At 40.1% G+C, this 16418-nt stretch overlaps 1 protein-coding gene across 1 annotated transcript; it reads left to right on the top strand.

The window, feature by feature from the left end:
* Nucleotides 1–4972: 4972 nt before the first annotated feature.
* Nucleotides 4973–14817, top strand: LOC124127249. The gene is made up of 7 exons (XM_048391234.1): nt 4973–5092; nt 6573–6626; nt 8983–9228; nt 10986–11151; nt 12932–13056; nt 13777–13942; nt 14632–14817. Exons 1-7 carry the CDS (start codon nt 5002–5004, stop codon nt 14747–14749), a joined length of 966 nt encoding a protein of 321 aa, XP_048247191.1. The 5' UTR covers nt 4973–5001; the 3' UTR covers nt 14750–14817.
* The last annotated feature ends 1601 nt before the right edge of the window (nt 14818–16418 follow it).

Below are 16418 nucleotides of genomic sequence, written 5' to 3'. Positions count from 1 at the left end.
CGCCTGAAAGGTGTAACTACCAGGCTACCCCACCGCCCCTAGTTCACAAGAATGTTGGACTTGACCGATGCCTTCGTTGGTATTTTTCGATAGCCTGATCCTGGAATGTTCTGAAACCTTTCGTCTTATATGTCGCTTGCGGTGGATATTGGTATCAGAGGTCAATGATCTTCAAAGTCCATGATGATAGAATCAAAGTACTAAGTGTGATCTCTTGCAGAGAGTATTATGTAATGATCTGCTTAAAAATGGTATCGAATAATGTATAATCTGAGAACGTTCAATAAATGTGGCCCAGAGGTGGCACACTGGGTATTTGTCTTCACGAAAACTGCGGTGGTTTATATTCATGTGGCATTTGCGGATAGGAAATTTGGGTAGACGTGGGCGGTCGAGTCAGAATACCTGCCCCGATTTACAAAATAAATACAGTAAACTACGGTTATAACGAACACGCTTATAACGAACTGCTGGATATAACGAACTGGTTTTTAGGTCCCTGCCATTTGCTGTATATCTGCTGTATATATGCTTATACGGTTATAACGAACGGTTATAACGAACTAGACTTTGTGACGTGGTCCATTTGAGTTCGCGATAACCGTAGTTTACTGTACAAGGGAAGTTTAACATTAACTTCAGGTATATCGATGATCTGACATAGTTCAGTGATGGTCAAATAGCCAATTCCCTTCCACTACTTCAGTTTACCCATCTGGTTCTAGATTTTCGAAACGATCATAAAATGGATAAATCTTTACAACTTACGTTCAAAGATAAGATACCTTAAGGTTAAGATAAGATAGATTTTCGAAATAATCGTAAACCTCTCACAGATCGTACAGAGCTATGATACCTATGGTAGTTCTGACAGAGAACTCATTTGTGTTGGAGATTGAAAAAGCGGGGTGTTTCAAATTGACGTCACGGGGATTTCCGAACCGCTGACAATAACAACATGGAGAAGTGATTCATGATCACATTGTCTGGTCATATTGTTTAACACGCAACTATTTGAGTGCAATTCTACATGTAGACGTTTTGTTCTTATGATAAAAGATGCCATGACAACCCGAACACAAATAACACTCGTGTGCTATGCAAAGACATTTTTCAAACACAAGAAATATTGTAATCAATATGTGTAGTGTTACCACACTATAGCTATTAGAATTGAAATAATGTGCAAAAAGATACTTCACTATTTTCCTCTCAAGTGGTCCTTTCGCGAGCGTGCCGAACTTTTCGGAAACCCACTGCGTACAAAGTCAAGGACGAAAGTAGGGAACGTTATTCTAAATGCCAATGATTAGACGAGACCTTTGATCGAACAGCAGGCGTTCAGCATTTAAGATGCGTGTTCAAGTAAGATGTTACGTGATGTATACTTGGTCTATCCAGCTCTACAAATTAACGCGAACATACATATAATGTAGTCCTTTACTAGTATCCTTTTGCATTAAGAAGAGCTAATAAACTGATTTGTCTGATGTCATTCAAATCTGACTGAGGAGCGAAATACATTGTAAATGTGTCAAATCTTTTCCAGAACGTAGTTCGATGATGTTTGGCTTGTCTGACAGCGCTGCTGAGTATCATTTACTAGTATTTATCCGTTGACCCTATACTTTACAAGGATTTTATTGTCTGAATGGTCTCAAGTATCTATATTTCTTGAAACATGAAACGGGTACAGATGTACACTTAAATATTAAAAAGGCCAAAATCAATTATTATTTTAAAATAGGTTTATTGAATGCAAAATATAACCACGGAACTTTGCGCTCTATGAAAACTGAAACATTGAACTAAGTCTCGGACGGACGAATACAAAGGAAAACGTCTCTCAAATAGAGTATGAACCAAGATTAGCTGCCCCTGAGTTATCAGTAAGGTCACGGTCATTACTATAGCCTTCCGTTTCAATCCTTCCCAAATTATCGAAAAGGTACGTTGTTTCACACTTCTTCAGCATGAACTTGGATAGAAATATATTTTAAGCTCTCGACTCCATAGTTATGTAGATCGCTGTCGCGATTAAGAATATTTCTGACGTCAAATAATTTATGCGATCTTCCTGTTTTCGAAGTGTCAATTTGAATCACACTGTTTAACAAAATGAAATGTCAATGTTTGAACGTAAAGCAGACTAATTGTTTGGCAAAATATCTATGGCAAAGTATGCCGCCATCTTGGATGAAGATAAAATAAACTTACGACAGGTATGGGGCTATCTTAGATTTACGACAAACTTAAGACATCTTCGGGCTACGACAGTTTCGAAAACAGGCAACGATAGCCTACGATTTCCTTACGATAACTTTACGATAATTTTAGGGCTACGATCGTTTCGAAAATCTAGGCCCTGAGCTGGAAATAAACCGCCTCATGTGTTTCATATGAGATTTAATATTCAAATTATTCGAATAGATTCAAATTTGCAACTTTCCCTTTACGTCGAACAATATTCCGGCAGCTGCAACCTTTGGTGTCTACATTTGAGGTACAGTCGAGCATTATAATTTTACGACAAATGTAGTTTGACTACTTTCAAGACCTTAGAAAACTTTCTAAGGGTTTTATCGTAGTCGGTCAGACGACATTTCCAAACTTGAAGGTTCAGTGACAAAAATGATATCTGATGCAAATCCCATTTTTCACTTGTACCACATGTTCCGGTGTTTTCAGGTGAACAATTAACTTGCATTTGTTTGTTTTGTGACGAGGGACATATTTTCGCGGACATCTTTTCGGTTGTTCCTACTATTGTACGTTGTAGCCTGTGGGTACGATCGTGTCCTCGTTATGGTACGTATATATATATATGACTCACTATCAAATAGTGATGACAACAGGTGTTTGAGGAAGGGTGTCACAAGCACATTTTTGACAGTTGAGAAAAGGTTGTCACATCAATAAATTATATTAAAGCCTGTCTTTTAGTCCTCTTACAATACATACATCTATTTGGTGAAATTGTTTGATTTGATTTAATCTGTTAAGCCAAACAATGTCAAGTGTAGTGTTTCATTCCCTCCTTAATCATAGGAAGTGTGAAGTACCCCGTTTTGGACATAGCGTCTGGTGCTTGTACTTGTTCATAGTGAATCTTTAAATACCACATAACTTACACTGTATCGATACATCAGCAGTTTGTTTTCGTGTGGACTGGACATAACGGCCCTCGAATAAATTATTAATCTTAACAGTGACAGGTCAGGATAGGGGAATCGTTAAGAGATGAATAATTAACAAAGCCATTAGAATAAATAGGTTAAAGGTTGCCACATTTATGAGCAGTATTTATACTGTATGAATACAGTTTGTAAAGACATGCTATTTCATGATACGTAGGTCGTCAGGTTAAGATTGTTGAGGACATGATGCGAAGTGCATGTTTTCTTCCGCTTCTTTCACCTGTTATATTCATAGTGGTGGCAACTGGTAGCAATAGTTATGATCCAGTTGGAGTGATGATGTGTAAACAAAGGTGTCAAGGAATCATCGGATGCGTCAGGATCGATTACGTTTTGAAGTACCTGCAATGTTATTTGCTTCCGGGACGGTCTTTCAGCTCAAGAATACCACATGCCACAAGGTTGGACGTAAAAGTCGTAAGTGAGTGAGTGAGTGAGTGAGTGAGGTTTTACGCGGCTTTTAGCAATATTCCAGCAATATCACGGCGGGGGACACCAGAAATGGGCTGACTCATTGTACCCATGTCGGGAATCGACCCCGGGTCTTCGGCGTGACGAGCTAACGCTTTAACCACTAGGCTACCCGACCGCCCCCAAAAGTCGTAAGTGATACATTTGCTAATTTAGCTGACATTTGATCGAATGACTAGTCTCTTCCAAATGCTGACTACGACATTCAATAGATAGCTTCTGTGACATTGAGGTACACGATATATGCTCTGCTTACCCTGATGAGTGAGTGTAGAAATTGAATCTTAACGTGACGAGCCTACCCGTTACACCATAAGTTAAATTCAAACATCACACGCACTGTATTTATCTCTGTTCGTGTTTTGGCAATTGTCACACAACCCTGGAAATAATAAAGCGACAAAACCATTGCCATATTCATAAGAAATCTCTGCTTAAAGACGAGTCGGTTGTACGAATCTGACTACTTCATGAGCAGATGCTTGTGAATCACCACCAAACAGTGATGACACCAGGTGTTCCCGAAACCGCTGCAAACACATGCCAAGGTTCACTAAGACAAACACGGGAACATCTGTTAGAAGTTAAATTATGGAACTGCATCGGAAACAGTTTTGGTAATGGATGCATCAATTTGACCGAATGTCAGGACCTAAAAGGTCGTGAAACGTTGCTAAGACCTTGAATGCTGTAGCCCTGATCAAACTTTTGAGTCGTTTGGCGCTCTGTCAATCTCATTAAAATCAGATCTTAGTTCTCGCTACCGCTAAACAAAGATCTGAAGACATCCCATTAGGGGTCACGTCAGAACGACCTTTCATCCGACCAATCAGAACGTCGCTTACCAGATCATGAAAGTGACAGTCGGAATGTGATTTCTAATCATACAACCTCGAAAACTTTAAGACGGGGTATTCCGAACGATAGGTACGGGTTTAACGACTGAATCCATACAATCTAGACCATCTATTAGCCATTCCAGGATGTTCTTTTGTTTAGGTTTCAAATTTGTAATCGAGAATTTGTGAAAATTATGTTTCGAAGCGAAGTCGCCAATTTGAAATTAGTTCCGTAAAGCACGAGAAAGCTGCCTTCTGATTGGTCATTCCATCGGTCGGTCAAAGTTCGCGAAAGGTCGGTCTGACGTGACCCGTAATAGGAAGTCCTCAGATCTTTGTTTAGCGGTAGCGAGAACTAAGGTCTGGTTTTAATGAGACTGGGCGCTCTGTTAAATCGGGATATGTTTGAATATATCCGACATAAAGGGAAAGTTAACGTCAGACCTCTTCTCTACCATCAGGCATCAGGTGACAGAACCGTGGAATGTCCTCTAATGTTCAAGTGGATGTTTACACGGAAGGCATCTTACACTTGCGTGGATCCGGGTACTGCGTCCGCGAAGACAAACAGGGATTCGTTCGGTGGTAAGTGATAGGTATGGGTAGTCGTTTCTCCATTGTGTGATGAATAACAAATGTGTAATCCCGAGACAGGGGGTAGTCATCATCACTGAGGACGGTCGGGTAGCCTAGTGGTTAAAGCGTTCGCTCGTCACGCCGAAAACCCGGGTTAAATTCCCGACATGGGTACAATGTGTGAAGATTGCTAAAAGAAGCGTAAAACCACACTCACTCACTCACTCACTGAAGCAATGAAACGCCACAATAAACGCTAAATACACATTATATTCATTTACCAAATAATGAACACAAAATTGTTAAAAAGGCAAATTACAATTTATAAATCAAATGTAGCAAATAATTAAAATAGACACATCTGGCATTATTCATAATTGCGACAAAAGGCCGCAGATTTGATATAAATAGTATAGTATAGCAGGAAGTAATGCAGCAAACAGAATGTCTAGAAATGTGTAAAACCTTGTTCACACCCCAATCACGGTCTACAATGCTTTTCAGTTAGACATTGGATATAGCTATCTGGGAGGTAATCAAGCAATATGATCACAGACAGAGAGGAAGGAATGGTGGGTGTTCTCTGCTCTAATGGTGACAATAGCAATCTTCGTCAGTTATTAACAAATATGAACCAAAATACCATAAACACCCTGCTATCAGCTTGGCTCCTAACTTTAATATAATAATTATAATGCGGTCGATGCGTATGCTACAAAACTGACCCAATGGAGTATTTCCGAATGTGTTAAGTCTGTATTAGATACTGTCATTGTAGAATGCATAAACGTAAACAGATGAAATAGAATTGGAATACATCCAATCTGTCCCAGCAAGCGCCTGGCTACCCGACATAAGCAGTTTGTATTTTGTTCCCGCTTACAAGACCTCAGTTAACATATAAATCCACGTTTCAGTGAAAGAAGCAACACCCCTGTGAACCATACTGTTTAAATTGGCGATGGCACTTGCCTATGTTTAATTTAATTTTAATTAACATAATGGTGACCTTTGCTGCAGAGCTTTTTCGACAAAATATATTTGCTGATACTCCCAAATCTAGTTGATACACCGTGATATAACTGAGATATACTCGCTCACTCATTCACTCTTTATTGCGTTTGTTGTTAAACACAGCACTCAGCAATATTCCAGCTATATGAAAGCGGTCTGTAAATAATCGAGTCTGGACCAGACAATCCAGTGATTGAAATCATGAGCATCGATCCACGCAATCGGGATCGATGACATGCATCAACCATGTCAGCGAACCTGACCACCCGATCCCGTTAGTCGCCCCTTACGACAAGCATAGTCGCCTTTTACGGAAAAACAGGGTTTGCTGAAGACCTATTCTATCCCGGGTCTTCACGGGTCTCTCATTATTGCTGATAATGTTTAAAAGAAACTCGTATTTCTAGCCTAACATTCCTGACTATACCCCGTATATGCTTCTCCTTCTGTAATATGAATAAATATTGATTCACAGGAGACGCATCAACCCGAAGCGAAGCTACACCAAGACCAAAGATGGCACTATCAGGTTTGTAAGCTTATAAATACATTTTTTAAGAAAAAGATCAGTAATAATGAGTGAGTGATTGAGTTAGCGAGTATATTTCAGTTATGTCATGGTGTACCTACTAGACTTGGGTGTATCAGCAATTCATATTTTGTCAAGAAAGCCCGGCAGAAAAGTACACTGTCACCATTATGTCAATTAAAATTCAGTTAAATTTGCACGTAGGCCCGTTCCATAGCCACCCTCAACAGTATTTGCTCACAGATTACATATATCAGGCAGGACAGCCGATCAGTATTGACAGAGTCAACTTGGCTACCAGTCCCAATATATAGCTATAGAGAATCTCACCAGAGTGTCTTTCGATATCAAATATATCAACACGAGCTGATAAAAGTGGGAAAACTCCGAGGCTTGCCGAGGATCTTTTCCACTTTTATCAACAACTGTTGATATATTTGATATCAAAAGACACGAGGGTGAGATTTTATTTATCATCCAACATCATTCTTCCAACTTTTTCAGGTTGTTGACAGTAATAAGCAGTGTCTTAAGTGTAAAACGTACTGCTAACAGCCATTAGTGATGTCCTTTGATTGTGACATCATGGTAACCAATGATGTCACAATGGTTTTCAAAAGATTGTGATGCAATTTCATTGCAGCAATATCTACAGTGTAGATATCGCTTGATCTCACCCAAGTGATAGCTCCTGTCGGAGCCAGTTTTGGATGATAAATTTTGATCGTCTATTTGACTTAAGACGCTGTACCTGTAGATACTAGTATCGCTGTGTACGTGATATTGTAAACCATGTGGATTTTCGAGGCAGTTTAATGTATTTTTATTGTAAACCCCTGTTTCAATGGAAGCACCCTTTCAGCTTAGTATAGAGCAACAGTAAAGAAGCCAGCATCTGGCATATCAAGTAAGGGCGAGAAACAGTTTTTTAAACAATAGAGCCTGAAATGATTCAGAAGTCTTGAGTGAGTGAGTGAGTTTTACGCCGCTTTTAGCAATATTCCAGCAAGATCATGGCAGGGGACACCAGAAATGGGCTTCACACATTGTACCCATGTTGGGATTCGAACCCGGGTCTTCGGTGTGACGAGCGAACGCTTTAACCACTAGGCTACCCGACCGCTCATTTTTATTAACAACTGAGCGTTTTAGTAATATTTGATACATTTATAACTACATGTGAAGTCTTGAGAAGAAAATACTTCAATGAATAAAATATTGTTTACTGTAAGCCTGCGTGTCATGTCACTGATTACATGTCACGTTGAACAGTATTTCAGTTTTGTCCTGGTCTTTTAATGTTGAAAATCAACTCCTTTGCCATGTTTAGCACGATATGATGCTCATAGAAAGGGTCAGCATTTGGATTTGAACCACAATCAGTGTCAATTTACTCCTCGTGACAAGCTGTCCGCACTGTGATTTTATAGTTCATTCACTTTGTAAGACGAGCAGCATGCTCGTATCCAGTCCAACATGACGTATCCCCGTCGGCATTCTAAGGTCGGGAGCTGTTACAAATATCCAGTTATGTTTGTTTGTTTGTTCTTTAACGCCGTACTCAGCAATATTCCAGCTACATGACGACAGTCTGTTAATAATCGAGTCTGGACCAGACAATCCAGTGATTGAAATCATGAACATCGATCCATGCAATTGGGAAACGATGACATGTATCAACCAAGTCAGCGATCCTGACCATCCGATCCCGTTAGTCTCCTCTTACGACAAGCATAGTCGCCTTTTACGGCAAGCATGGGTTGCTGAAGACCTTTTCTACCCCGGATCTTCACGGGTGTACAGATGTCCACTGCTTATAAGCACAGACTAACGAGGCCCGGGAGATTACAATGTGTCATCCCGCCCCGCAAACGTGGATCATTCCTCGGGCTGTTCACCATTGGTGCACATGGTTCAGTTTCAGTTATTATTTGCTGACCTCGGCATAAAGTAATATTCACTCATTGACTATGACAATATAAAGGCAGTCGAATGCATATGAATAAAGTCATATAGCTTGTTGGTGTTCAGTCAGTTCTTCATCCGGGGGAACGGTTGGCCCAGTCGTCTGAGGCGCCGCGATTCGCTGTGCATAGTTGCGTCCCTTGGGCACGCCAGAAACCTATGATTGTGGGTTCACCCCGATTATGTTCCTAGGTTTGTCAGCACCATACCCGTGCTCGTGGGTTTCACCGAAGTGGTAAACGTCTGAGACCTGCATCACTTCGAGATTTCCTCCCACGTCAAGCTGACACGCCGTGATATAACTTGAATACTTTTAAAAACGGCGTTAAACACATCTCAGTCACTCACTCACTCACTCAGTTCTTCATCCCATCAGCATCATGCCTTTCAGGGAAACAAAGACTACTGACTGTGACTACCAGCCACATGTACAGTATCTCAATTTCGACGAGCAAACTCTTCGTCCTTGAGCTGGACTCTGACAAGTGGCAGCCCGCTGGTCAGTTCCAAGGGTACGTTGTTGCCATGGACTACTCCGAAAATGTTCTCTATCTCTGCCAGAAGAATCCTGGTGGATTATTTACGACACATGTTCAAGTTGGACGCAATCAAGAGAAGCCGGAGAAAATAATTGACGGTAGGTGTTTACGAAGTAAAATGTTATCTCGATTTTTCTCCATATACTTGTCTTTTGTTTCTGTTGGCGCCCACTGTACACAGTTTCCTCGCTGTTGCTAAGAAGGTAAATGTTTTTTTTTTATAAAGGCACTACGTTGCAAATTTTCAGCGAACTGTTTTTAACGTGACACCCAAATGTGTTCGGGCTGATGCAAAGATCTTAACTCTAATATGCAGAATTGTACCGTAAATGATCTTACAAGAGGACAAGGTGACTGACGACCTATGATCTACCAGCAAACATGCCTGTTATAATAAGTGTTGTTTAGTAGCTGGCAACACCCGGTACAGCAGGATGTAGATAAGGATGTGGATAAGGATGTGGCCGGGAACCTTATGTCTTGAAAACTAAAATAGTAATTACTTCCTCTCATTTGTGATTATAGAATATGGGCTTGGGTCACCGATTTCTCTGAATATAACGACTTGCAATCATTCAAATATTTCTTGTACCCGCAAAAAGTATATCACGCGTTGGATGTTCCTCTAATGTTATATTTAAAAATATGTAAAAATTTAAGTATATTGACAAAACATCATCTCACTGACACTCAAATAATACACAACAAGGGATAGTCACTCCGTCTTATTACTGAAGACTATGTTAAATCCCAATATGTATGTACGTATGTGTGTGTGTGTGTGTGTGTGTGTGTGTGTGTGTGTGTGTGTGTGTGTGTAAAAACCCCTCAACGCAAAACCGTTATATAACATAGCGCTTGTGTATCCGTCTAGATATCTGACTGTAAGATCTAGACGAGAACAGTCTGTGGAGAAATGCTATAGACCAAAATACTTTTCTACTACTGTAGTTAGACTTCATCGCTTTGAGGCAATGCCAAAAGAATAAAAAGAATGCATTTGTGTATGATATCGTAAAGCAGGCTTTAATGTCATATAAAAAAATAAACATAAAAAAGAACTATCTTGTTTGAATAAAACTTTGATTGAATTGATGTTTTTTTAAAAAATTTGTTGACAAGACATAAAAACCTGTTTTATGATATCATCCACATATACGGCTAGGTTGATCACGTGCCCCGATTATAAACACATCAGCATCCCCAAAGCCTGTTCAGATGCAACACAACGAACGAGTACTAGTCTTGGAGAACCGATCATAATGTCTTTAGAAAGATACATGTATGCACACGCTCGTGCCTGTACATTCCTAGCTATTCATTCAAATTATGAAAAGAATGAATCATTTTATTATATTGTTTGTATCTGAACGATTTCTGTATTCTGATTTTTGTTTGTTTTGATTCCTTTACTTGCCTTTGCATGTGTTTATGCCACGGTTGACCATTTAAACATATCGCGAGCACCTGGTATCATCATTAATTGATTGTGATCCATGTGATTCTGATTGGGAACACATCTTGTGATACAGTTAGAATCGTACACTGGACTCTGCGTGTAACATAATTTCCTATAATTATGGAAATTCTTTTGTCGCTTGTTTTAACGAAATCAGTAAATGCACCATCGTGTCTGGTTCCTTGCATGGAAGGAGTACTGCTGTATGACGTCAGGCAATTTAAAGTTACTTTTTTTTGCAAATTGTGTGAATGGCGGCTGCAAAGACCTGGTGTCATCACTGATTTTCAGTTGTCCATTCATAACATATTTGCAACTATTTTTCCCGTTACGCCAAACTTTAATCTGTTTCGGCGGATCATTTAGACTAACTTCTAATTTCTATTTTCTTAATAGGGGCATGTACAAGCGTGGCTGTGGACCCTGTTGTGGTTCGAGCTTTTTTCATCAACTCCTCGGGGCTGTGGTCTTACAACCTTGTTAGTAAAATAATCACGAAACTCCCAGTCGCTCTCCGAGGAAGGGCGAATAGAATTCGGGTCATCGTTGAAACAAGGGAACAGTAAGTATCTGAACCTCTGAAAACTTCGCAGATCACCAAATTGATTGTAGTGATAACAATGACCGCCCGGGCCAAGTCGGACTCAACACAAGCGAAACACTTCTGATAGAGACTATGTTGAGAATGTAGAGTGAAAAAGGCTTCACTTTGAGCTCTGTGTTTTCTTTAACTACTGAAATATGACACAATAAAGTGGTTTTATTATAATACTAGTCTTTAGATATAAATAATGTTAGGAACTTTAGAAGTGCTTGGACAGTTATTAACACGTGTCCTGTCAGTCTTTTGACATTCGCGAATATCCACTTCCAGAAAACATCCTGTGTTGGTTTAACACGAATTACTAAAGGTTAATTACCTTAACACGTTAATTAATGAAAGAAGAGTAGTCAAAACACTGTCGTTTCCTGCCCAGGACATCACATCCCTACACGCTTAAGGTCGGTGAGAAACATTCTAATCAAATAATACACACAGTCAAGACACTGACTTTTCTACGAGACTCACGGTATGTAGTCATAATCATCAGTTAATTACATTGTTGAAGGTGCATTTTTATTCAAACTCAATTAAATGAGCAAAACTATACGTTTGTAGACATTTGAGATCTGCCTAGATATGCGCGTTTCGTTTTATTATTCTGCAATTACCCGCTGGCCCGGCCCGGCCCGACTTTTCTTGGCCCGACTTTTAGGCAATCCCGTCATGGGACATGTGAACCAGTAGTCTAAGGCACACTGTCTATATAGATGTGTATGTTTTATTCGCACCATATGTGCTTGTGCCCTGTTGGGTATCGGGGGCTCCCAGCATCCGAAGATTGTAACAAGAGGCAGACCCAGGAAAATCCGGGTTAGGCTCGGTCTTCAGCAACTTATTCTTGTTGTAAGAGGCGACTAACGGGATCGGGTGGTCAGGCTCGCTGGTTGGTTGATGCATGTCATCGTATCCCATGCATCAACCAACCAGCGAGCCTGACCACCCGATCCCGTTAGTCGCCTCTTACAACAAGCATAGGTCATCGTATCCCGACCCGTGAAGATTCCGGGGTAGAATAGGTCTTCAAAAACCCATGCTTGGCGTAAAAGGTGACTATGCTTGGCGTAAAAGGCGACTAACTGGATCGGGTGGTCAGACTCGCTGGTTGGTTGATGCATGTCATCGTATCCCAATTCCTTAAATCGATGCTCATTTTGTCAAGCTCTGTACTGTCTGGCCCAGACTTGTTAATTACAGACAACCGTCATACAGCTGGAATATTGCTGAGTGTGGCGTTAAACAACAAACAAACATCAAGAGAACTAAATGGATCATGTGGTCAGTCAGGGTCGTTTGATTGTCTGCCTGGTGGCGTTGGGCGGTACTCATGATATCCGTCACTGGTTTATTTGTGTTCGTGGTTTGACCAACATGGATGTCTTCGACCTGCATCACTTTGGGCTGTCCTATATAATGTAGTGATAAAACGGAAAACTGTTCAGCGATTCGTTGCTCCATCTCACTCCCACTCGACATGATCCGTGAAGACCCGTGGTAGAGTAAGTCTTCAGCAACCCATGCTTGCCGTAAAAGGCGACTAACGGGATCGGATGGTCAGGATCATGATGTCAATCACTGGAATGTCTGGTCCAGACTCGATTATTTACAGACCGCCGTCTTATAGCTGGACTATTGCTGAGTACGGCGTTAAACAACAAATAAACAAACAAACACAAAACGACATCTTTTGTACACCTACAAGCGAAGTATTTGCATCATAGAACCATTATTCTCATGCCAGTGTTGTCTACGTTTATGGCCGGTACAAGAGGGACATCAGGAAGTATGACCATTCTGGGAAGTTTCTGACGTCATTCTCCATTGAATATCCTGTCAGGGACGTTGTCATTTACTCTGGACAGTCACGTGAGTTGTGGTCGTTGGCATACCATACAGTGCATTTTTTCTAAAAAAACCCACCCAAACATTTCTTTGCTGAGGTTTGTTAGAACATATATAAACACCTCCTAAATTCGTTATGTGGTATGGTTGTCACTTGCTGAGTGGTTGACTGCCTGAGTGGTGCACACGACTAGGAATGAAGGTGAGGTGAAATGAGGTTAAACGTCGCGTTCACGATAACTTATATAGCGACGTGCGTGCGTGCGTGCGTGCGTGCGTGCTAGTCCAGACTAATGCCAGTCCACTGAGATGCCATGTTGCAGTGTACCATGGATACCCCACTAAGACACACTATACTGACTCCGAGTCGACCAGTCCGTGTTTTAGCCCTTTAATATGCCGTGCGCCAGGCAGGGTAACAACAAGAACCATCTTTTAACTGTCTTTTGGTATGACGCAAACGGTGAAGGAACCCCCGACCTTCCTGCTCCACTAGACCGAGGAGGCGGTAAGGCATGATTGATTGTGACGTAGATGTTATATATATTTACCAAAGCCTACTGGCACGGGTTCGTAATACAAAAACGCACCAAAATATGAATCTAAAATATGATGTCAAATGATGTCGATTTTTTGTACTGTACGTTTTTGACAAAACATTCTTTATGCAAAGAAATATTCTAATATTACAATTTATGTTAAAGAAAATAATTACAGCAAAATCAAACGATACATGTTTTTCAGATTCCAGTCTGTATTGTACATACACTGTGTCACCGTCGGTGGTAAATAGATACTCACTCCCAGGATGGGCGAGGACAACTGACTTCAAACTCACTGATACACACAGATGGAAATTAATCTCCAGTCTAGCAGTCACAGATAACAAGATCTTTTTAACATATGGCAGGTGAATATATCATGCTAATGTAAAGAAAAAAAACCCTTCAATTAACTCGATGTCCTCTGTACAATCGAAAAATACCCATGGTTCCATATTTCGCGTGAAGCCACTTTGACAATAAGAGTACCGATTATATCGAGTTAAAAAGATGATTTTCTGAGTTTTTAAAAATTCACAAACAATTACAAAACATTAGTGATATACAGGTCCTGGGACGGGGGATATGGGCATTGACAGTGGTCGTGTCCGGGTCTGGAAAGAAAGACCATTTTTTCAGGAAGAGCTTCCATATTCTTCTCTGAAATGTGGAGTGAATGCGTGGGTAAGTGGGTGTTTGTGAGTGAGTGAGTGAGTGAGTGAGTGAGTGAGTGAGTGAGTGAGTGAGGGGTACATAGGTTCTTGTGAGTAAGTGAGTGTATGAATGAGTGGGTAAATGGGTGTTTGTGAGTAAGTGAGTGGGTAAGTGGGTGTTTGTGAGTGAAAGAGTGAGTGAGTGAGTGAGCGAATGCCCGATTTCGCTGAACAGGTACCCACGTCAGTAATTAGATGGAAGTTCATGGACATTCTCAGAATGGACAGAACAAAGGGGGCATTTATTGCAGGCAGAGAAAGATAATATGTATTAAAATTAAAAGCCAATGTCAGAATTGTTATCATAAGATTATGCGTATGATTCATGTCTTTTTTCGTTTTAGGTTTTTACGGGTTCTGGATAGCAAGACGCTTCGTGAAAATTCAACACTAGTGTTTGAGACATTTGGGGAATCGTTCAGAAATCTTCTAGTCATTGAAGGGCAAAACGTAATCCATTAAGCAAAAATGATAAGATCTGGACTATTTTTGATGCAATTATCATATCGTTCTTAGTAAGTAGAGTCGAAGTTTTGATCTCATTGAAATAGAAGGCAAAACGTCACCTTTTCGGAATATGTCGTTTTCTTCTCTCCGATTATATGTGAGACTTTGTTTTTCTGAAACATAAAAAAAACAATTAGAAACGCCAAAATATACGACAAAGATAAAAATATGTTTGTGGTGAAACTTGAAGAGTGACTAAAAGCCAAACTCTAAATACCTAAATACATATGTACATGTCATGCTCAATGCCCCTAATCAATGGTTTCATAACACAGATAGTACATAAGCGTGTATAAGTTCTTTTTTTGTCCCTTTGATAATGCATAACTCATGAGACGGAAACCCCGGGTTAAGCGTGATTTTAAATAAATCGTTCAAAAATGGATTTTGCATATGACACGCAATCAACGAAGTCACCGAGTCGGATTACCCTGACAGACAGACAGACAGACAGACAGACAAATGGAATTGGTTTTCTAATCATGCAACCTCGCGGTATTCCGAAATACAGTTACGGACTGTACGACTAGTTCCGTCAAAACCTTCGTCTATCGCTCGCTTCGATATGGGATAAACAAAAAGATGCGTTACACATCACGTAGGGAATACTGCCACACAATATCGGTCATCTATTAAACATTCAGAATGTTCTTTGTTCAGTTTTAAAATTTTGAATCGAGAATTTTGTCAAAATGTATTTCAAAGCGTAGTCTGAAATAGAAGTCGAAAGTTTGAGACTTGTGCCATACCGCTCCAGAAAGGTGATTTTTGATTGGCTCATGTCGACTTCTTGTTAGTCATTTCATTGGTTGGTCAAAGTTCGCGAAAGGTCATAATTGCATGTCCGCAGATCTTTGTTGTGCGGTAACGAGAATTCTACCATGACATTGATGAATGCTTGATTCTGATTGGTTAAAAAGAGGTTTCATTTATGCTACGGAAACCCCTTTCAAATATATTGAGCCTTTTTCACACAAAAATACGTGCGTATGATTAAAATACATAAAAAAAGGCTGCCGATCGATCACCCCAATATGAACTGTAAAACGTATCTATATTTCCTCCAATACACGCTGGGTCTCTAATACCAGCCAGGTCTCTAATACACGCCGAGTCAAGGGCTCTTGCGAAATTAATAGACAGCATAGCGTCAAATAGAAGAAATATGGTAGTTTGATATCGGATGTTTGGGATTTTCTGGGCCGCAACCCTGACTGCTTCGATGATGACATTAAAATATTTAGCGAAGCCATATCTTTTGCTACAAATGAAATGTTTATGAAACTGTTACAGACATGTTCTATGGTGACCAGAATCGGAACAATTTAAGCTATTTCCTCATTGAAACAACCGACAACGAAAGTAAAATATAACATTATAAAAATGCTTGAAATATTTCTTTCATGACAACATATTGTTTACAAACCTTGTTTACAACCACCATCGCAAGGATTTGGCAGAAGAGGATTTGAAAGTCCATCACTCGTCCATTCGCAAAGCAACGAAAACAATGTCACGACATCATTGAAGTCAAACTTCATTTCAGAACACGCACAATTAAAAAAATAATATACGAACCACTATTTCTGGGCCACAAATGTCTCATTTCTTTCACACTCTGGCT

The sequence above is a fragment of the Haliotis rufescens genome, unplaced genomic scaffold, assembly GCF_023055435.1.
Source record: "Haliotis rufescens isolate VD_foot unplaced genomic scaffold, xgHalRufe1.0.p SCAF_9, whole genome shotgun sequence".
Lineage (NCBI taxonomy): Eukaryota > Metazoa > Mollusca > Gastropoda > Lepetellida > Haliotidae > Haliotis > Haliotis rufescens.
Note: the sequence above shows the minus strand (reverse complement) of the source record. Positions and strands in the feature narration are given on the sequence as shown.

Excerpts from the sequence above, each read along its gene's own strand:
- LOC124127249 (XM_048391234.1), top strand. The coding sequence starts at position 5,002 with ATGTTCAAGTGGATGTTTACACGGAAGGCATCTTACACTTGCGTGGAT. Across the intron at positions 5,093-6,572 it reads AAACAGGGATTCGTTCGGTG|GAGACGCATCAACCCGAAGC; the intron begins GTAAGTGATAGG and ends ATTGATTCACAG. Across the intron at positions 11,152-12,931 it reads ATCGTTGAAACAAGGGAACA|TGTTGTCTACGTTTATGGCC; the intron begins GTAAGTATCTGA and ends TTCTCATGCCAG.